We start from the raw sequence: 17781 nt of genomic DNA, 5'->3' as shown, positions 1-17781 counted from the left end.
AAAATTGAACTTAGTTATTTGGTGTCACATCGATTTACGTTTAAATAATATGGAGGCACTTCTGCGAAGTATTTAATTGGGTTATGCCATTTTCATAATCACCGTTACATGTATGACGCTCCAATTTCTAAGTGAGCATACTTTATTTGATAAAAGCATAATGTTTTTTGCAATATTCATTTATATTTTATTTTTAAGATCTAATTAAGAATATATGTAGGGACAGTCTAGTGAAGAAAATGATGGAAACCTATAGACTGGTCTGTGATGAACGTTTTCGAAGCAATATTCTGGTAACGAACTCGTTAAGAATTGCTTGCTGCTAGGATCCGATACTTTGTTTTTCGCGATCAAAATTCCTCGTAGCCGAGGACAGCGCGTCCTCTCGCCAAGTGTAACGGATATTACCTGCGGGTCGAAAATTACGTACACTCTGTTGCACAAGAAAGTGTACAGCAGAACTTTTAAAGGGCCAATCGCAGCGCCATCTATGTCGAAGCATTTGAAAGCTTGAATTATGCTCTTTTGTTTAATGTCTGCTTTGTCATCATGCTAATCGTGAGTTTCGTTCAAGTACACTTTTTATAGAATGAGTACTAAATATCTAAAGCGTTATGAAGCACCGTTTCTCGTTGATCATGCGAACGGACCAAAATTACCCTTCAGACAAGCCTTAAAGGCAGTTAGGAAGTCTAAGACATTCGTCCAGAAGTGGGTACAACCCTTTAAAGAAGTTGGAAATATGGATGACTTGCCGGAAAGAGGATTAATCCGCGCAATGTTTAGGGGTTATGCCTACCTGCGAGCTCGAAAAAAGACATGTACTTTACATTATATCCTCAGATTAAAAAGTTGTAAAAACCGACCTTTAGATACTATTTTCTTCGCGATTCCAACCAATTACAACTTTTTCAATTTTCTTTACACATCATTTACAAGTCATTTGGACCAATTTTGAAAAACTAGTTACGTTTAAGGGGTGTACGAATACTTTTGACACCGACTGTAGGTACTTACGTTTACAAAATTTTAAATGTTGTTAATTGAAAATTGCATCCTTCGTCGTGTATTTAAATGGTGCTGGTCACAGATGACCACCATGACAGTGAATGCATTAAAATTACTTATTCCAACGAGGAAATTTACTAAAAATACCTTTACCGGCGGCGTCACTAGGGGGTGCGGGGACTGCGACCCGCACCAGGTGGCACCCAATCTTTTCAAACGTATGTTAAAAAATTACAGTTTTGCTAATTTTAAATCTGTAAACCCTTTTTAAAATCGTCAATACTTGTTTGTTGAGAAACTAGTGGAGGATAATATTGTTAGTTAGTCACATAAGTGTAACAATAGATTGAACATGAATTACAGCACCAGGTGACACCAATACTAGGAAGGTCATTGACCTTTACTTGAAGAAAATCTTAGTAACGATAATTCTGAAGTTATTACCTAATGGCGTAAACTTGAAAGCACACGTCCAATGAATAAATTAAATCTTCCGTTTAACTTCTAAAGAGAGATACTTACATTGAGGATCGTTAATATCATTATCACGTAACAAGTAAACATGTTCGTTCTGCTAGCTCATCATACCTGTTTCAATGATACGGTAATTTTCCTTCTTACAATTACTTCTCGCGTACACGCATCGCGAAGTCACCTCGCGAGAATCTACGGTGGCTGATATTATTCGCATTACGTTTTGTTTCGCGTTCCGCTTCCTGGATGTCGATTGTTTTTCTCCCGTAAAAATCGTACTCACCGCTTGCCATTTTCGGCTACAACCGCCATTGAAGCAACGGTTATGAAATGTGTTCTCATAGCTCATGCGGCAAAACCGAAAATTTCAGTCTTATCGAAGTACAAAGATTCGTATATGTTCTTTGACAGATTACCTGGATGAGTAAGGTACTCATAATTTTTGTGTACTGTATTTATGCATTTATAGAGTCCCCTGACTTGTAAAACACAGCAACATAAAGATTCCAATAAAATTTAATATTATTTATGCATTATTATTAACATATTAAATCCGATACTATAGAAAAGAAATTTCTGTGCTATTTTATTTTTTCTATATTTGTGTTCTAAATTGTAAATTTACATAAACATCCGCAGTCTAATTATGTTTATATAATATGTGTAATTAATAGTGTATTAGTTTTTGTTAATTCTGTAGCATACAGTACCTATATTTACACATTCTGATTAAGATTAAATATAGTTGTGCTACACCTCGCAGTGCTTGTTATATTTTAGTCCTTGCACTTTTATTGCCTTTTTATTTTTTGTTGTATATTTTCCTCTGCAGGTATTGTAATAAAGACCGTATCATTATGTACAAATTGATTAAATGGAACACTAGTGTATGTATTACGTATATGTAAAAGTAATAACTACTTCGTAATCGGAAGTCTTGCTTAATATTGAACAATTATTATACAATATCGGTTACTTGAAATAGTTCCTCTAATTTCCTGCATCTTTTTGCCTTTTTTCTGGCAAAAGTCCAATTCTCCTATTGCAATAAAGTGCAATAAAATAAAATCATAATACACGTATCAACTTAACTGTATTGACAATTGATTTTTCATACACCTCATAATATTCTGTTCTTAACAGAATAAGTATTAACATTTGAAGTTGCGTTTTTACACTTGTAATTTACATACACTTGCAGTAGTATAAAAGTGAAAGTCATTGGCAACTTTTTCATGCACTTATAAAAATCTTTGATGCATTTAATAGTACATATATTGCAAGGCCCTAGTAGATTTAACATTTTTGCGACTGAGAAAGTTGGAATTGAATGAAGTTTACCGATGAAGAATACATGAAAAACCTGATATTAAATTTTTAACTTCGTCTTCTGAAGATCTTGCAGTGTTTCGATCAACAAATAAAAGTTTAAGATAAAAAGTGTAGATAAAATCCCAATGTTAATATCGAATCTACGTATTCAATTGTTCAATGATATGTTTTGAAAAAGGTAGATCTCCCCCATCAAATGTTAAAGTATTAAAAAATCACTACTGAAGGAAATCAAAATTCTATTTAACTTCTATTCCTTTGTATCCATAAAACATGTTAATCTGCATGAAAAGCAGCCATTTATTCAGTGTGTACGTGAATTCAAATAATCAGTCTCTGACAATAGTTGTAATTTAAATATCGTGCTTATTTATATTTCAAGCGACAGTAATTTCTTAAGAACTTCCATAGACTCTAATTCTTTCCTTAACCATTTCCTCTCATTACACATAATGCAGTTACTTGACGAACAAAAGAAACTTTCTCCGTCTGTTCTGAAACACCACTTCTTGAAAGCAATAATTTTAAAATGATTCTTTAGAATTTAAAACGTTCACAAATGTCCCACGGCGGCTGAACCATTATTACATTATGATCGTTAAAATTGAATATTATTATCATTCGTTAACGAAATTAGACGGGTTTGAGAACCAACGTGTCACGAGTTCTCCATTTTTTTTTTGTCCTCAGCGATTTCTAGGCTCCAATCGTTAGAGAATGAAAGTTTTCGCCGCGACGGAGTTTTTGTAGTGTTGCAGGAAAGAATGGCCGCGGTGCACGATATAATTGTGGCGATTTCGTGGCACATTCACCGGTTGGTAAATAGAAACAGTTCCCTTTCGTTGGTTACAATCCCGGCGAAAAGAAAGTTTAGAATTGCCGTTTTTAAGTGGGCCACGAACGAATTCATGGTATTGGAATATTTGAAAATATTTTGAGTATCGCAAAGTTTTTGTTTATTAATTAAGGAATCCATCAAGAATATCCCATTTCTGAACTGTAATATTTCTAATCTAAATAATGACTGAAATAATGTGTGTACAAGTGAGCACATAAATATCAGTCCATGTGGAAATTAATATCAATTATCAAGATAAACACTTAAATTGTCCTCCTTCTGTATGTATTACTCCTCCACTAGGGAAAATACGAAATACCACGAAGTAGAATGACCACGCGATATTTTCTATGTAACTCTATTGCAATCAAGAAAGAGGCTATTCGTTGATCGACATTCAAAATGAAATGCTTTTTCTACGACGTTTCGTCTTCGAGGAAAATCAGTTTATAAAACTCAACGTTGCGTACTGTGACAAAAGTAAAAACAACATTGTTTCTTCGTGCTATTTATAGTGAAAAGCACTTGAACAAAGAAACTAAAGGCCTACAGTAAAATCTATTTTCATACTGGACGTAAAGACATATCTATGTTTATTTCTAAAATATAAAATTATGAAAACAAACACTGATTAATATTGATATTTATTTATTTTTCTGACAGATTTTTTACACGTTGAATACCACAGTTTTTACTTTCGGGACAGTATCATGATAAGATACATTTCTTTAGGTCTTTGTTATTAACAATATAAGTACGCGTTGAGTTGAACACTCATTCCTTTGACTATTTCTATACTATCAATTATATTTCTAAAATGTTAAATATTTCTGTTCCAAAGTTCAACGTTTCTTCATGTAATTTAATGACGTTATCGGTAACCACCACGGCAATCGACGTGTTCAGAAACCATCAAATAAGTTAATTAATCTGCTTAGAATTTTTTAAATCAAATTAAAATTAGCGTAACGCTCCCGATGGTAATGACCGTTCGTGCATGACGGATCACGTAAAACAGTTCGATGCCCGAAATCCTGTGAAATGGTGAATGGCCGATCTACGAATTCCGCAAAGTGATAAACGACTGTCCGTAAAGGAGCCGGTGAATCACAATTTCAATACTTCGAAGTGCCCATTCGGCAGGCGTAACATCAGACGATGTAAATGAAGCAGCAGGTGCGCGAAACATCTATTTACAGGAGGCACTTTGCTACGCGGTGACCCAATTAATGCCACTTAATTACTATCGAGGGACGTGCGTGGTGGTGACGCCGCGACTCCGTTTTGCAATCCCGAAGAATTCGAGAAGTTTGCCGTTATCTACCGATAGAACAACGTTGCGCCCGGCGCTGATAACGTGGAAACGTAAATGTACGCACGGTATGCACCGTTTTTTGTTTTATTTAGGTATCTTTATTGACTCTTACGGTTTAATTATTCTGTTGATAGCACCTCGGGATACATTTAACGATGTTAGCATTGGAATGTTCGTGGTGTAAAGAGATTAGCTACTGAAAGAGGTGCACCCATTGGAATATATGAACAACTATTTTTTAAAGTGATAGATAATAGTAATTATAGTTTATTATTAAATGTCAAAATATTTGATCGTTCGGAAAGTTCGTAGCGTTTTGAGCACAGTTCGTCTTCGTTACCTTATACTCGAGGAAGGAAAAGACGTTGAAAGGCGTGGATTGAAGATACATATTTGCTGTATAAATTACTTTTTTCAACAATTGGACTTATACCGCCTTCTAGAATAACGACTCATATTAAGATAACCATGAGTAATTCACTGTTTTACTTTAACAAACTGAGACTATAATTCGATATTTAATATTCCCTAGTTTTTAATCAATGAAAATTGTAGTTTTAAATTGAATGTCCGCTACTTTCTTTATGAAGTGAGTGTATACGAGTAATTCACTATTTTTCTTTAATAAAGTCAGTTTATACTTTGTATTGTATATTCACTGTTTCTTTTTTCATAAGGTAAGACTGTATGAGGAATTCACTGTTTGTTTTTAAATAAGTGAGACTATGCTGTAGACTGGATTAAATGTGCAAATGCTGACATGAAAAAATAAAACAATGTTGATGAATATCTTATTCGTTTCTTCCATTCATAAATAATTAATATTTGTCAATTTCGTATATTTATGTATAATATTAAGGAGTAGAAACAATTACATACACGAAAAATAATAAAGAACGTGGCATGCTATCTAGTACATATCAGATTCAAGGGAAAAAATGGCTGACCACTATTCAGATGGCTGATTTTTTGCATCTACAATAGTCCACGATTGTATAAAACTCGCTACAGAAAGATGTTTAATAAAATGTGGTGAAGCCTGACTAAACCCATAATAGAGTAAACAATTTTTTGTTTTATTCCAGTTTTTGTATATCAGTCCATAAAAACCTTTGTATAAAAGTCGTCATTGATGTCTATAACATTATAAGTCTGTATCTCTTGCATAAATCATGCAAAACGATGTTCACCACAATTTATCTTAATTTCTTAAACTCTAATCTTCATTACTTTCTAAAAATAATGCAAGAATTTCTACGGACTTTACAATTCTTGTAAGAGCAACAGTCATCTTAACAAATTCAAATGACCATCCATTTTCATCTAACCTAATAGTGCTGTATAATAGAGGAACTACAACATCAAACATTTGTAAACTTATTTATAAATTATTATCTCATCTCGTTACATGTTACCATATCAACGTTACATAAATTTCTCGGGAAACAATGATCTACTTCTCGGTAGATCAGTTTCCTTCAAAATTACATCCGAACGTAGCTTATATAACAATGCAGCCGGATGAGTAGCAAAACGTGTTGAAGAAGCTCACGTGATAGTAGTATTTACCTGATCGCAGATTTGCAAATTGCTGCCTTTTGCGCTGTGCGAAATTAGATTGGAAATGCTTAACTTGCACTTAATCATATGTTACGTATCGAGATGAGTAGAGCGTCGATTATCACAAGCCATAAAATTATTTACGTACTATAACATTTGTTACTAAAATTACCAATATAATTTAACGGAATTCAGGATCGACATTTTTACATTCGACAGTTTCAACTTGATTTTTATAAGTGCCTCCTCTTCGTCTAAGAATGATCGTTTGAATTAATTATAACAATCTAACGATAATCTTGATGGATACAGGCCATTTTCTAATTTTTTTGATGACCTTTGTCATGTGGATTTAATGTTCCTGACTGATTGATACTATAATTTTTCTATTCTGCTACAGTGTATCCACTATGGAAAGCATTGTATAACTTGCTATTGATTATTATTAAATTAACGGAAAATGAATAAGTGGTTATCATTGTCCATGTTAGAACTCCAAAATATGTAGAATTTCTTGAATTGTTTTTACAGAATATGGAAAATTAGAGTTCGATAAATTGAAATGAATTTCAATGATCGTCGTTTTAATCCATTTATGCAAACACAGAATTCTAACGTTACAGACATGAATGGTAATTAGAAATTTTGTTAGAAATAATTCCAAAAGTTATTTGACGAATCCTCACGGAGACAATCTTGCATAAAAGTAAAACAAGGTAGAAAATTTGTATCAGAAAATTATACATCCATAGCAATCTTCATTCTTTTCGAAGCAATCACATGTTCAGTGACTTATGGACTATAATCTACAGGATGTCCCACTAATTCTATCCATCTCAAATATCTCAGTTATTTCAAGTAATAGAACTAAATTAACATGTCCAATTCAAAGTATCGACCATGTGCGTCGATGCAATATCATATTGACAACCTTCAAAATAAATTATTGAATAAGAAAACTTATTAATACAGAGAAATGCCAAAAGTTTAACAATACTATTTAAAGATATTTACCATCTACTGTTTGTTTACATCTGAAATATTAAGTATAGCTTCAAACATGTTTCCTAATGAAAATAATAAAATAAACAAAATCGAATATCTCAGGAACGGTGAGTTTTAGGATGAATGTACCTTAGTACTTTTATACTCTAAATTTGTTATTCTATCGAATTAAACCATAACAAGTTGGACAATCCATTTAAAAAAATTATATTCACCTGCAGATCTTCTCGACGCTGCCACCTGTAAAAAAAGCTATTGCCACCACGTTATGTCTTTCTTGCAACCATACAACTTTTGTGAGTAATGTTTTCACCTATTACTTGAAATAACGAAGATATCTGAGATGAACAGATTTGTCGAGACACCCTGTATATTTAACGATTGAACAGGCGAGTGCTGTTCGACGGTGCAACCGCGAAAAGCGTCTTTTAAAGTCGACACGCAATGCGTGTTTTTAAAACGACGTCATAACGTGGCAATAAAGCTTCGAAAATAATCGATTTGCAATTCGTAATGTGACACGCAGTCGCGCTGGGTTTACTTTTACAACGATGTATGTATGATGTATGCTTGGAGGAGGTATTTCCGGTTTTTCGTTGTTCTGCGTGTCGGGATAAATTAAAAGGATACTATCCGAAGCCGTTTCATAACGGTGGCAAGGATCGACCAAACTGCTTTGTATGGTATATACGAGTTATAATTAGTGTCAATTTACGACGAATGCTCTTTACTATATTCTCTAGTAGGTACACGATTAAGAATAATACTCGATGCACCAATAAGTAACCCACCATTTCTTGTTAATAAACTGTTGATATTATTTAAGTTTAATATTAAAGAACAAGGACAAATATCACTGAAATGCCATAGGCTTCTGATTTCTTCAAAATCAGTATTGAATTTGACAAAATATTGGTACACCTAATATAATTACCATTACAGTTACCTGCTGTATGACAATTTACTTGAATTAATAAGAATTCCTTAACTTTCATATTTTATATCGCTTGGTGTCATGTAATTTTTGTACTATACCTTATGTAGTTTTTATTAGTTTTCAGGCATACTGAAACTGTATTCATATTTTACAATTAGGCTTAAATACAGATAGATTGCGCTTCAACTTTACACGACTTGTTATACCTTAATTCAGTATATTGTTGTTTCTTATTTTTACTTTTCTCTCTTCTCTTTCTGTTGTTCTATTATATGTACATATATTCGTTTCTGTGGTCTAATAAAAATCCCATTATTATTATTACTTTCATTCTTAACATGTTCTTGTTTCTTCACTGGATTAATAGTAAATTATCTAAGAATTTTCTTAAAAATATGGCAATATAATTTAAATTCAACATCCATATTTTGTTAAGCTTTTATTTGATATTGTATACAACTCATAAATGAGATAGATGTAGTATCATTGTTACTGGTATCGCTAAACATAGCATATATACATAGCATTATCGCTAAAAATAATAATTGTATATCAGAAATTATGATATCAAGTCGGCAAGCGAATTTATAATTCAAGCTTTTAATTAACATAGCCTATAATAATCGTAGTATTCTTTCTTAAAATACTCAAGAAAATCTCGAAGAAAACCACTTCTACGGAAAACTTTGTGTTGACAAACTGCAATTTGCATTGAAGCAACAGTATGTCACTCGTATGTGTGATGTAAGAATGCTTTTGTACGTACGCGACGACGATAAGATATCCAGGTAACGCAAGTGTACGTTTTATAACTATATGGAATATGAGCAGAGTCTGAGAATTATTTTCATCATGTTTACAGCAATTTTTGTATTTAACGCTAAAATCATTGACCATGTGTATATAAAATATACCTATAAAGCATTATTATTAACTCTATTCTTTATGTAATGTATCAATTACTACAATTTTAATGGAATATAATTTTACCTATCTCAATCAGAAATCCTTCAACATTTCTTCTATTCATAAGTAGTTTCCTGAGACGCGAACCAGCACGTTAACACGACAATTCTCAATTTCCTGTACATTCTAGTTTTCATCTACTTCCTGTACCCTTTATTCTAAGAACAAACATATTCCAAGTATTATACATAGCATACCCAAATAATACTAAATATTCACTCCCCGGTACAGTACAATGCAACCCAAAGCGACTTGGTACTCAAAATCCATCTTGCCCAAATCTAATCACACAGAAGGTGTCACCAGACCTAGGCAAATTTTATTTGAAATGAAAATAGAACTAATTATTTGAAATAATTTATTTCTGAACTTCCTGTTTCAATACTGTTATTTGAAAATAAAAATATTATCGATTCATTTGACATAATACCACTTTCAAATAACGAATTATTTTGTTATTCCCGTATTTCAAATTTTCCAAAAGAAATAACACTCAAAATAATATGAATCTTTACAGCACTCTGCTTTAACCAAAACCCGCTCTTGGAACAGCTCATCCGTGAGAGATTCCTGCTTGGGTCCATCTAATACTGTCGCGAAAGAAAATAATCGTTCCACGAGTGTGGAAGATGGAAGGGGGTATTACTTTTCAGAAAGATGTCAATAAATCAAACTCAGACCCAGTCACCTGATACAATTTCGAAGAGCAATTTCATAATTATTTCTACGAATAATTTCAAACGATTAGAAAATAAAATATCATTTGAGAAGTGCCTAAATCTAGCTGTCACCAACAGCACTGACATCGGTTCCCGTACAAAATTACAACACCCCGTCCCAGAATATCGGGCGTGTTCCCGCACAGCGTCACATTTGCCTCGAGTACTCGTGTGGCATTAGAATCGGCTCTCGATCCATTAAGGACACACGGGATCCATTAACCTGCAGCACCGTGTCAAGGACACGCGTTCGACCGCGGGATCATCGGCTGCGGATTCATCCAGGATCATGCTCTCGTGGCAAAACACGTACACGCGGTTTTGAATGAGTCTTTTTTTTTTTTTTGAGTGGATAAGATTGGTGGGGTTACGACGACGAGGAGGTCGATGGTGGCCGTAGGTGAAGAAGGGGGGAGCCGCGTGTCGATTGGGGGAAGGACGGTGGAGAACAGCGATATATGAAGGCGAAACTGCCGCTCCGCAGACTCAATAGCCCAGAAACTACACGTGCTGTGCCGTCGAACACCGTGAATTCGCGTGCGACAGAAACGATCGGTGCTCAGTTTTTTTTGTTTTTTTTTTTCGTGTGGCTCGTTTCTTCTGTCTCTTGTTCGTGATCGTTTCCGTTACATACACCAACGAACTCATCTTCGCGGTGACCGATTCGCGGCTCTTTATCTCTTTTTCTCTCACGCGCGGTGAAACGAATCGGTATATTCGGACCGGCGATCGAGGTGATAACCCAGCTGCCATTGTCCTCTGGTTGCGAAAGAGGGACACGGAGAGTTTCTTGTGACCGGTGATCGATGATCGACACCCGGCTGGAAATGGTAGGAACGTTTCAATGAAAGAATCGTCCGCTGGCGTCCAGCAGTTGTGAAAAACAGGAAGAGGGTGGCAGATCGAGGGAAGCGCTCGTACGCGGAGGAGCTTTGCGACTGTCGTCGGAACGATGGGCAAGGGTTGGAAAGGTACGTCGTTTATTTTCACGTTGGAGACAGTGTTGCGTTTAGAGAACAGGAGAGGAATTATGGTCGTTGCGGATAGATTCTGTGATAATTGAAAATGTTCCAGATAATGTTAAATAAAACTCTTGCTACCGATTGGTACGTATGTACAATGGTTTAATGATTTATTGTTGTTGGAAAGTGACCTTTAAAAAATTTAAAGTGGACGGTTTAGTATGAAGTGTCGGTTGTTTGTAATTCAGTTTTATTTCGATTATGGATGTCTATGCAAATTTTGATTTTCATAGACTATTTTATGGATATGAGGGACAAAGAACAATTTCTGTCTACCGTCATGTACAGTGGGTCAAACGAGTATTTGCAAGAATTTTTTTGAGATAACCTCATGTGAAGAACTAGCACGATTAATAGAATCTACACGTGTTAGTACTTCGTTGTACACAGAAACAGTATGTTCGTTTAGAAATGTTGATAATTTACAATTTCAAAATAATACAAAAGAAACGAAAATCGCGTGATCGAGTATTTGCATGCTAACGGTCTTTGTAGTAATTTTGTATTTCTTCACAGTTATAATTATAAAATATGTTTTCGTCCTTAATACAATTCATATTTCAAACTATAAATCCAATTTATAATTCGTTCTTATTATTTCGAATTCTACGTTTACATTTATTTTCAATTGAAGTTTTCAATGTTCCTCGATTTATCTGATAAGTAGACTGCGGAAGTTTATGCAAATGCATATTTTAAAGAAATGAATTTAAAATTATATTTTTGTATTTTTCATATTTCTTGCATATAGAGAATTTATTTATAAATTAGCTCGAGTATTTGTCAGTACTTGCTCAATCTCATCAATTTAAATTGCGGTAGTACATATGTGCAGTTAGGATATGCAATGAACATGCAATGGACATACAAGATGTACGCAAAGTATATGCGGGATTAATTCAGTAAATACTCACTTGCGTGAGGATTAGAAAAATCATGCAATTGTGTTTAAGCAATATATTTAGCATTATATAAGAAAAAATTAAATTATTAAACAATTATGTTGTACTTGTCATATTATTCCATTAAATTATTAAATTTGGTAATATACAAAACATAATGTAACATCAATATTAATACATAATATTAAATTTCTAACCATACAAAACACAATATATCATTTTCCGCCTTTAGACGTTTTTTTCGACAAACGGCATCAATTTTCAAATGACAATTTAGAAAAAATTGATGTTTATTACAACTTGAATTATGTGTAAAACCTGATATAAAATACAGTGTGTGCATATCTATATGCTTATAGTATAATAGTTTAATAGTAATCTAAAATAGTTTAATAGTTTAATCATTAAAATGTTTAATACAGTTTAATAGTATACTTCTGAATATGTTTAAAAGTGTAATAGTGATGTAACATTGTGTTTTGTGTGTTAAAAAATTTAATAATTTAATAGTATAATATGACAAGTATAACATAATTATTTTTACAAGTTGTGTAATACACATATAACGCCAAATACATTGATTAAACACAATTGTACGAATTTTCAAGTCCCAATTGTTTTTATCAAATTTATCCTGCATATATTTTGTATACAACTTGCATTACTAATAAGCGACGATAATTTTGTATTCTTTTTGAAACGGTAAATGAGAGTAAGATGTTAAAATCCGTAAATGTCATGAATGGAAAGAAGAATACTTTTTCTAAAAATTCCTTTGTACATTGAATTTGTCGAAACACGTGACCAAACATCGTGAAGTTTTCGTCTTTTGCCACGATAGAAATGTTCAACTATTTCAACAACGGGACACGCACGTCGGTGATGTCTCCGTTGCAGGCTGTTGGTTCGATAATAGATTACAGGGGGAAAATTTTTTTGTCGCTTCACGGTGTGCGATCCACCGGGAGCGAAGTGTACCAGTGAAATCATTTGTATGTACAAGTGGTATGGCAGACGACATATGTAAGACCTATTGCTCGACGAGTTTCGATTCCTTATCTCGATTACGTATTAACGGGCGCCTTGTTTTCTGGAGTATTTAGTTTGTGCTCGAAACCCATAACACTGATTATATCGAGATGAAAGAATGCCTAATACATGATAATATTAATTATGTGGATAGTTAATGATTCGACAAATAACACACGATACCTTATCAGTTTATGAAAAACAAACCACACTCCGTAACGATGACTTCAAATTCTAATGAAATTTCCACATGAGCGCTATTGACAGAAATTGTTGCATCACTTGTACACTAGTGATGATTTCTCAAACTTCAATGTTTCTCTGTTAATATTCATGACAATTTGTTTAAACGAGAAGCAAAGTAAAACTTGAACCTTCTACTTTTTTATCTTTTTGTTTGATTTTATGTAAGTCAGTTGCCAAGTTATAAAATCTTCCCCTATAGAAAGCATCGTATAGTTTTTAATGTTTATTTTATATAATCGTAATGGCACCGTTCAAATTCTTAGTATTTATTTAACAAGAATAAAAGTAAAATAATATTATAATGCCATAACAAAGAATAAAGGATAAATAAAAATAAACAATAAGTAATGGTATTAATATGTTTATACTTCGTATTTCCTCCGTGGGCTTCTATTACAGCTTTGCATCTTTTAAGCATAGAATTAATTCTTTATTCTTTATTATATAATTATTCTTTTCAACTAAATACCATACATGTTTCTATGTTATTGATTTACAATACAGAAAGTACGAAGTCCACCAAAAGTACACAAAAAGGTTAGCTTATGTAACTACAAAAAATACAGTTAAAATCATAATTTATATAGGTGGCTCTAATAATTTAATGATCCACTGTAGATAATTGAAAAATGAAAAATTTTAAAACATTCGAAAGACTCGGTTGGTACATTAGAAAAAGAAAAATCGTGGAGAACGTGAATATTAAAAAAGACAAGTGTATTAATTGAACTTTATCAAAAATTTTGCATCTTATACATTATTAATGCGTGGAGGGAAAGTCAGTATTTACCATCTACACATTCTTTAATATTTTCTATAACTCCTACCAGAAAAATATCAAGTAGTTATAAAAATATTAGGCGAACTAATTCTTGTAGCTAGTTCCGTATCAATCGTTCGACATTACTAAAAAGTTTCAACAGCGACCCTAGCACATCTCTTGCAAATACCTAATGTTACGATGAACGATGTAGCAACGACTAAATTTCATCGTCGATTGAACGTAAACGCAAGCCCAAAGCATTGTGAAAAGTGTCTTTGCGCATAAAAGAAAGAGGTCGGTTAATGTTCATCTTTTCGATGTGTTGTTCATCTTTTTGTGTCCTCGGTGAAGTGTCCTTCCAATATGGACGCTGAAAGACTGTCCTATTGCTTCTGACAACCGACAGCGACGAAATCATGCAACTTGTTAGACGATTACGTATTAGCCCGCGTTTCATTCCGTTTTTCTTTCTTTGGTCTATTCAGGGGCGAAAGACTTCGTCGGCCTCGAGGAGGTGACAAAGGTCGATTTTCTGGTGATGATGTTCGCCGAGGCGCTGGGAACGTTCCTCCTGGTGTTGATCGGCTGCGCCTCCTGCATTACTTGGACCGTCAGCAATCCACCCACAGTGGTGCACATCGCGTTCACCTTTGGCCTTGCTGTCGCGAGTCTTGCACAGGTAAGTCACCTGCCTTTTACGTAATTCGTTTCTTATTTCTCATTTTTTTGCCAGAACGTAGTTTCCGAGACTTTTCGAAATGACATTGTTACACGTTCGGTACCCAAAGATCACATACTTGGACGCTTGACGAGTATTTTGATAAGTCCACGTTACGGTGCGTGTCAAAGATAAGTTTGCAATGTATTTGGCATAAGCAAAAATGATGATCGTTCTGCCATTGAACATTTTTATCAATATTAAACAGCTGTCACTTTATCTGTTATATTTTAAATTATTCTCCTTTTCACGTGAATTTTTACTATTTATCTGGCAGGACTTGAATTCTTATTAACCTTTGCATAAATTTAATATGTTGATAAGGACACCGTAATTTCAATTCGTTCACAGTTGATGTATTTCGATTTGTCAGCCTGAACTGAATATTTATTGCACAATTGAATTTGCAAAATGAATTCGGAAAATTGTTTATTCAAATCATAGCAATCGTTGCTGCTTTGTGATATAGAAACATCGATGGTAAAATATTTGAATTTAAATATACTCCCCGAATAATAAGTGACATCAATGTTGTGAATTGGGATGCACTTAAACTTTCTAAATACGTGAATCTTGTGTTAAGTATAGTAATAAAAAGTGCATAACGTAGCCTCATAATAACTATCAAACCTACAGTTTGATGCACATATTATCATTACTCTGTTTTAGCCAATTAGCATAAATTTCAACATGTAGAAATCAACATCTACTTTCTATAGTTCTATGATTACTATTAACGAACTGTTTTACGATTAATTATTCAGTAAACTCAAATTCACTCTGATATGAAATATTTGGTTTTACGTAATTAAGCCTCAATTAAAACCTATAATTTCAAGGAAGACAATTTTTGTTGGGTGAAGTCCACCTTCCTTTATAAAGGTGAAACAATTAAAACTTTTTCAATATTTTGCAAAGCATTCGTGATTCGAACACTTTCTCTAATACATACTTTCACAGACATAATGGCAAGAAGAATTGCTCTATACTCAGAAGAACATGTGCTTCCGTATAAAAAATTGCCATTACCAGGATTGGCATTGTATTTTTGATATAACATGAGTACTAAAAGCAGAATTCTTGTCATACCTACTTTCCCATTGCCATGTTTTTCACTCATCAATGGCATGGAAAGTACAGCTTGCTCAAATTACCCAACGTATGTAGGTATTAAAAGTATTAAACACACAACAATTCCTACGATTCCATCGTTTTCCTCTGAACCGGTAATTAACGGTCAAAATCCAATGAATTTAAAGAATAGAGTGCAAGAGAAGAGAAAATCATACAATAAACGAAACAAAAGATATATATAGATACAAGCAGTTTTTAAAGAAATAACAGTTTGATTAATTAACTCAACATCTTACAAAACAATGATTCACTTCTGTGTAAACGTGCTTTTTTTCAATATGAACACTGGTTGGAAATATATACAGTGACTCGCGAAAAATCAGACGTATTAATTACATTTTGAATTAACATAAATCTTGATGGATATACTTTTTACGCGGATGCATTGATTTTAAAAATTATACGTAGTTTCTTTGAAGCAGTATTATAATCAACAGAAGTAGCAAAAGAACGCGTAAGAAAGTTTCCGCCTAAAGTCAATATTTATTTTATACATACTTATTTACAATAAATAATTCACTCGTTGTATAACCTCGCGATCATATTACAATACATTTTAATCCCATATGCGTAGGTTGAACTAGATTTTATATGTAATTCTGTACGCTTTTCTACTTCTAATCGAAATCATATTAATAATAACAAAAGAGCTATTTTTTGTCAAAACAGAAGTTTTTACAGACTCATACATAGGTTCATTTTTTAACTAGACATGTTTCACATATACTCAATTTGTTCAAATCAATTTGAACCTCCGTTTTTTGCAATTGCTGGAAGACCACAACAAACACATCAGACGACTATAGCGCTGTTATATGTATATATCTACATATATTACCAAAAAAAATTGTTTACAGTTTATAGTATTAATAAGCATTACCCAAAAGTACTAATCACAATTCCTATTCATTTCCTTGTACTTAATACCCCAAAAACAGTTACATTTTTAACAAATTTGACTGCCTAGTCTTCTTAAGAGAGAGTATGTAGGAATGTAGGAATGTAGGAATGTAGGAATGTAGGAATGTAGAAATATAGAAATATAGAAATATAGAAATATAGAAATGCAGAAATGCAGAAATGCAGAAATGCAGAAATGCAGAAATGTAGAAATATAGAAATGAAGAAATATTTCTTAGTTTATACGTGCCATCAATACATTCATATTTTCTTAATCCTGCATGTGTATCTAAACAATTTCAAATCACCCTAAATTCTACTAATTTTTCATTTTCATTATAACGTGATCGTACGTAACCCTCGTTCAACGGACGGGTGAAATGCCCATTGAATTTATCATTCCACGGAACGGTTCATAAACGATTAATTCATAAAGTATAATTCATCTCGATGACGTTACAATGCCAAATGAGTAACGCAGCGATTTGCCAAAATTTCGGCAATGTGATCTCACTCCCGTGTTTCAGGTGCGTGCCGCGCCTGTGATAAATTGTTTACCACCTCGCGTTTATCTGATTTCAGTCAATGGATAAAAGTAATCGTGTTCTCGACTCGTCCCATAAGAATCGTACTGCCACCAATACCCAGGTGGGTACGGGCCGCTCTGCGCGCAGGTGAGGCGAAGGGACGAGGGACGAGTTCCATTCACCTCGCTAAACTGCCGTGTCGCGGCGAAGTTTCGCGAGCTGAACTGTTTCCATTACTCTCGCTGTGTATCCTTCGTTCACTCGTCCGTGTGTGGCGTTTTGTTCACATCGATTAGCAAATTGGGAATTAATTTGTTGCGTCGATAAGCCGGCACGCGCAAATTATTCAACGTCCACGGTGAACGTGACCGAACACTGTAAAGCTT

The 17781-nt window shown here is 33.7% G+C and overlaps 1 protein-coding gene across 1 annotated transcript in view; it reads left to right on the top strand.

Annotated features, from left to right (window-relative positions):
* The window catches only part of LOC107188748 (aquaporin AQPAe.a-like), a 57915-nt gene that overhangs the window by 18212 nt on the left and 21922 nt on the right, over positions 1-17781 (top strand). Inside the window, 1 exon segment of the mRNA XM_015577098.1 lies at positions 14602-14795. Within this exon segment, the coding sequence (XP_015432584.1) occupies positions 14602-14795 (194 nt within the window).

This window comes from Dufourea novaeangliae, unplaced genomic scaffold (genome assembly GCF_001272555.1).
Source record: "Dufourea novaeangliae isolate 0120121106 unplaced genomic scaffold, ASM127255v1 scaffold108, whole genome shotgun sequence".
In the NCBI taxonomy this organism is placed as follows: domain Eukaryota; kingdom Metazoa; phylum Arthropoda; class Insecta; order Hymenoptera; family Halictidae; genus Dufourea; species Dufourea novaeangliae.
Note: the sequence above shows the minus strand (reverse complement) of the source record. Positions and strands in the feature narration are given on the sequence as shown.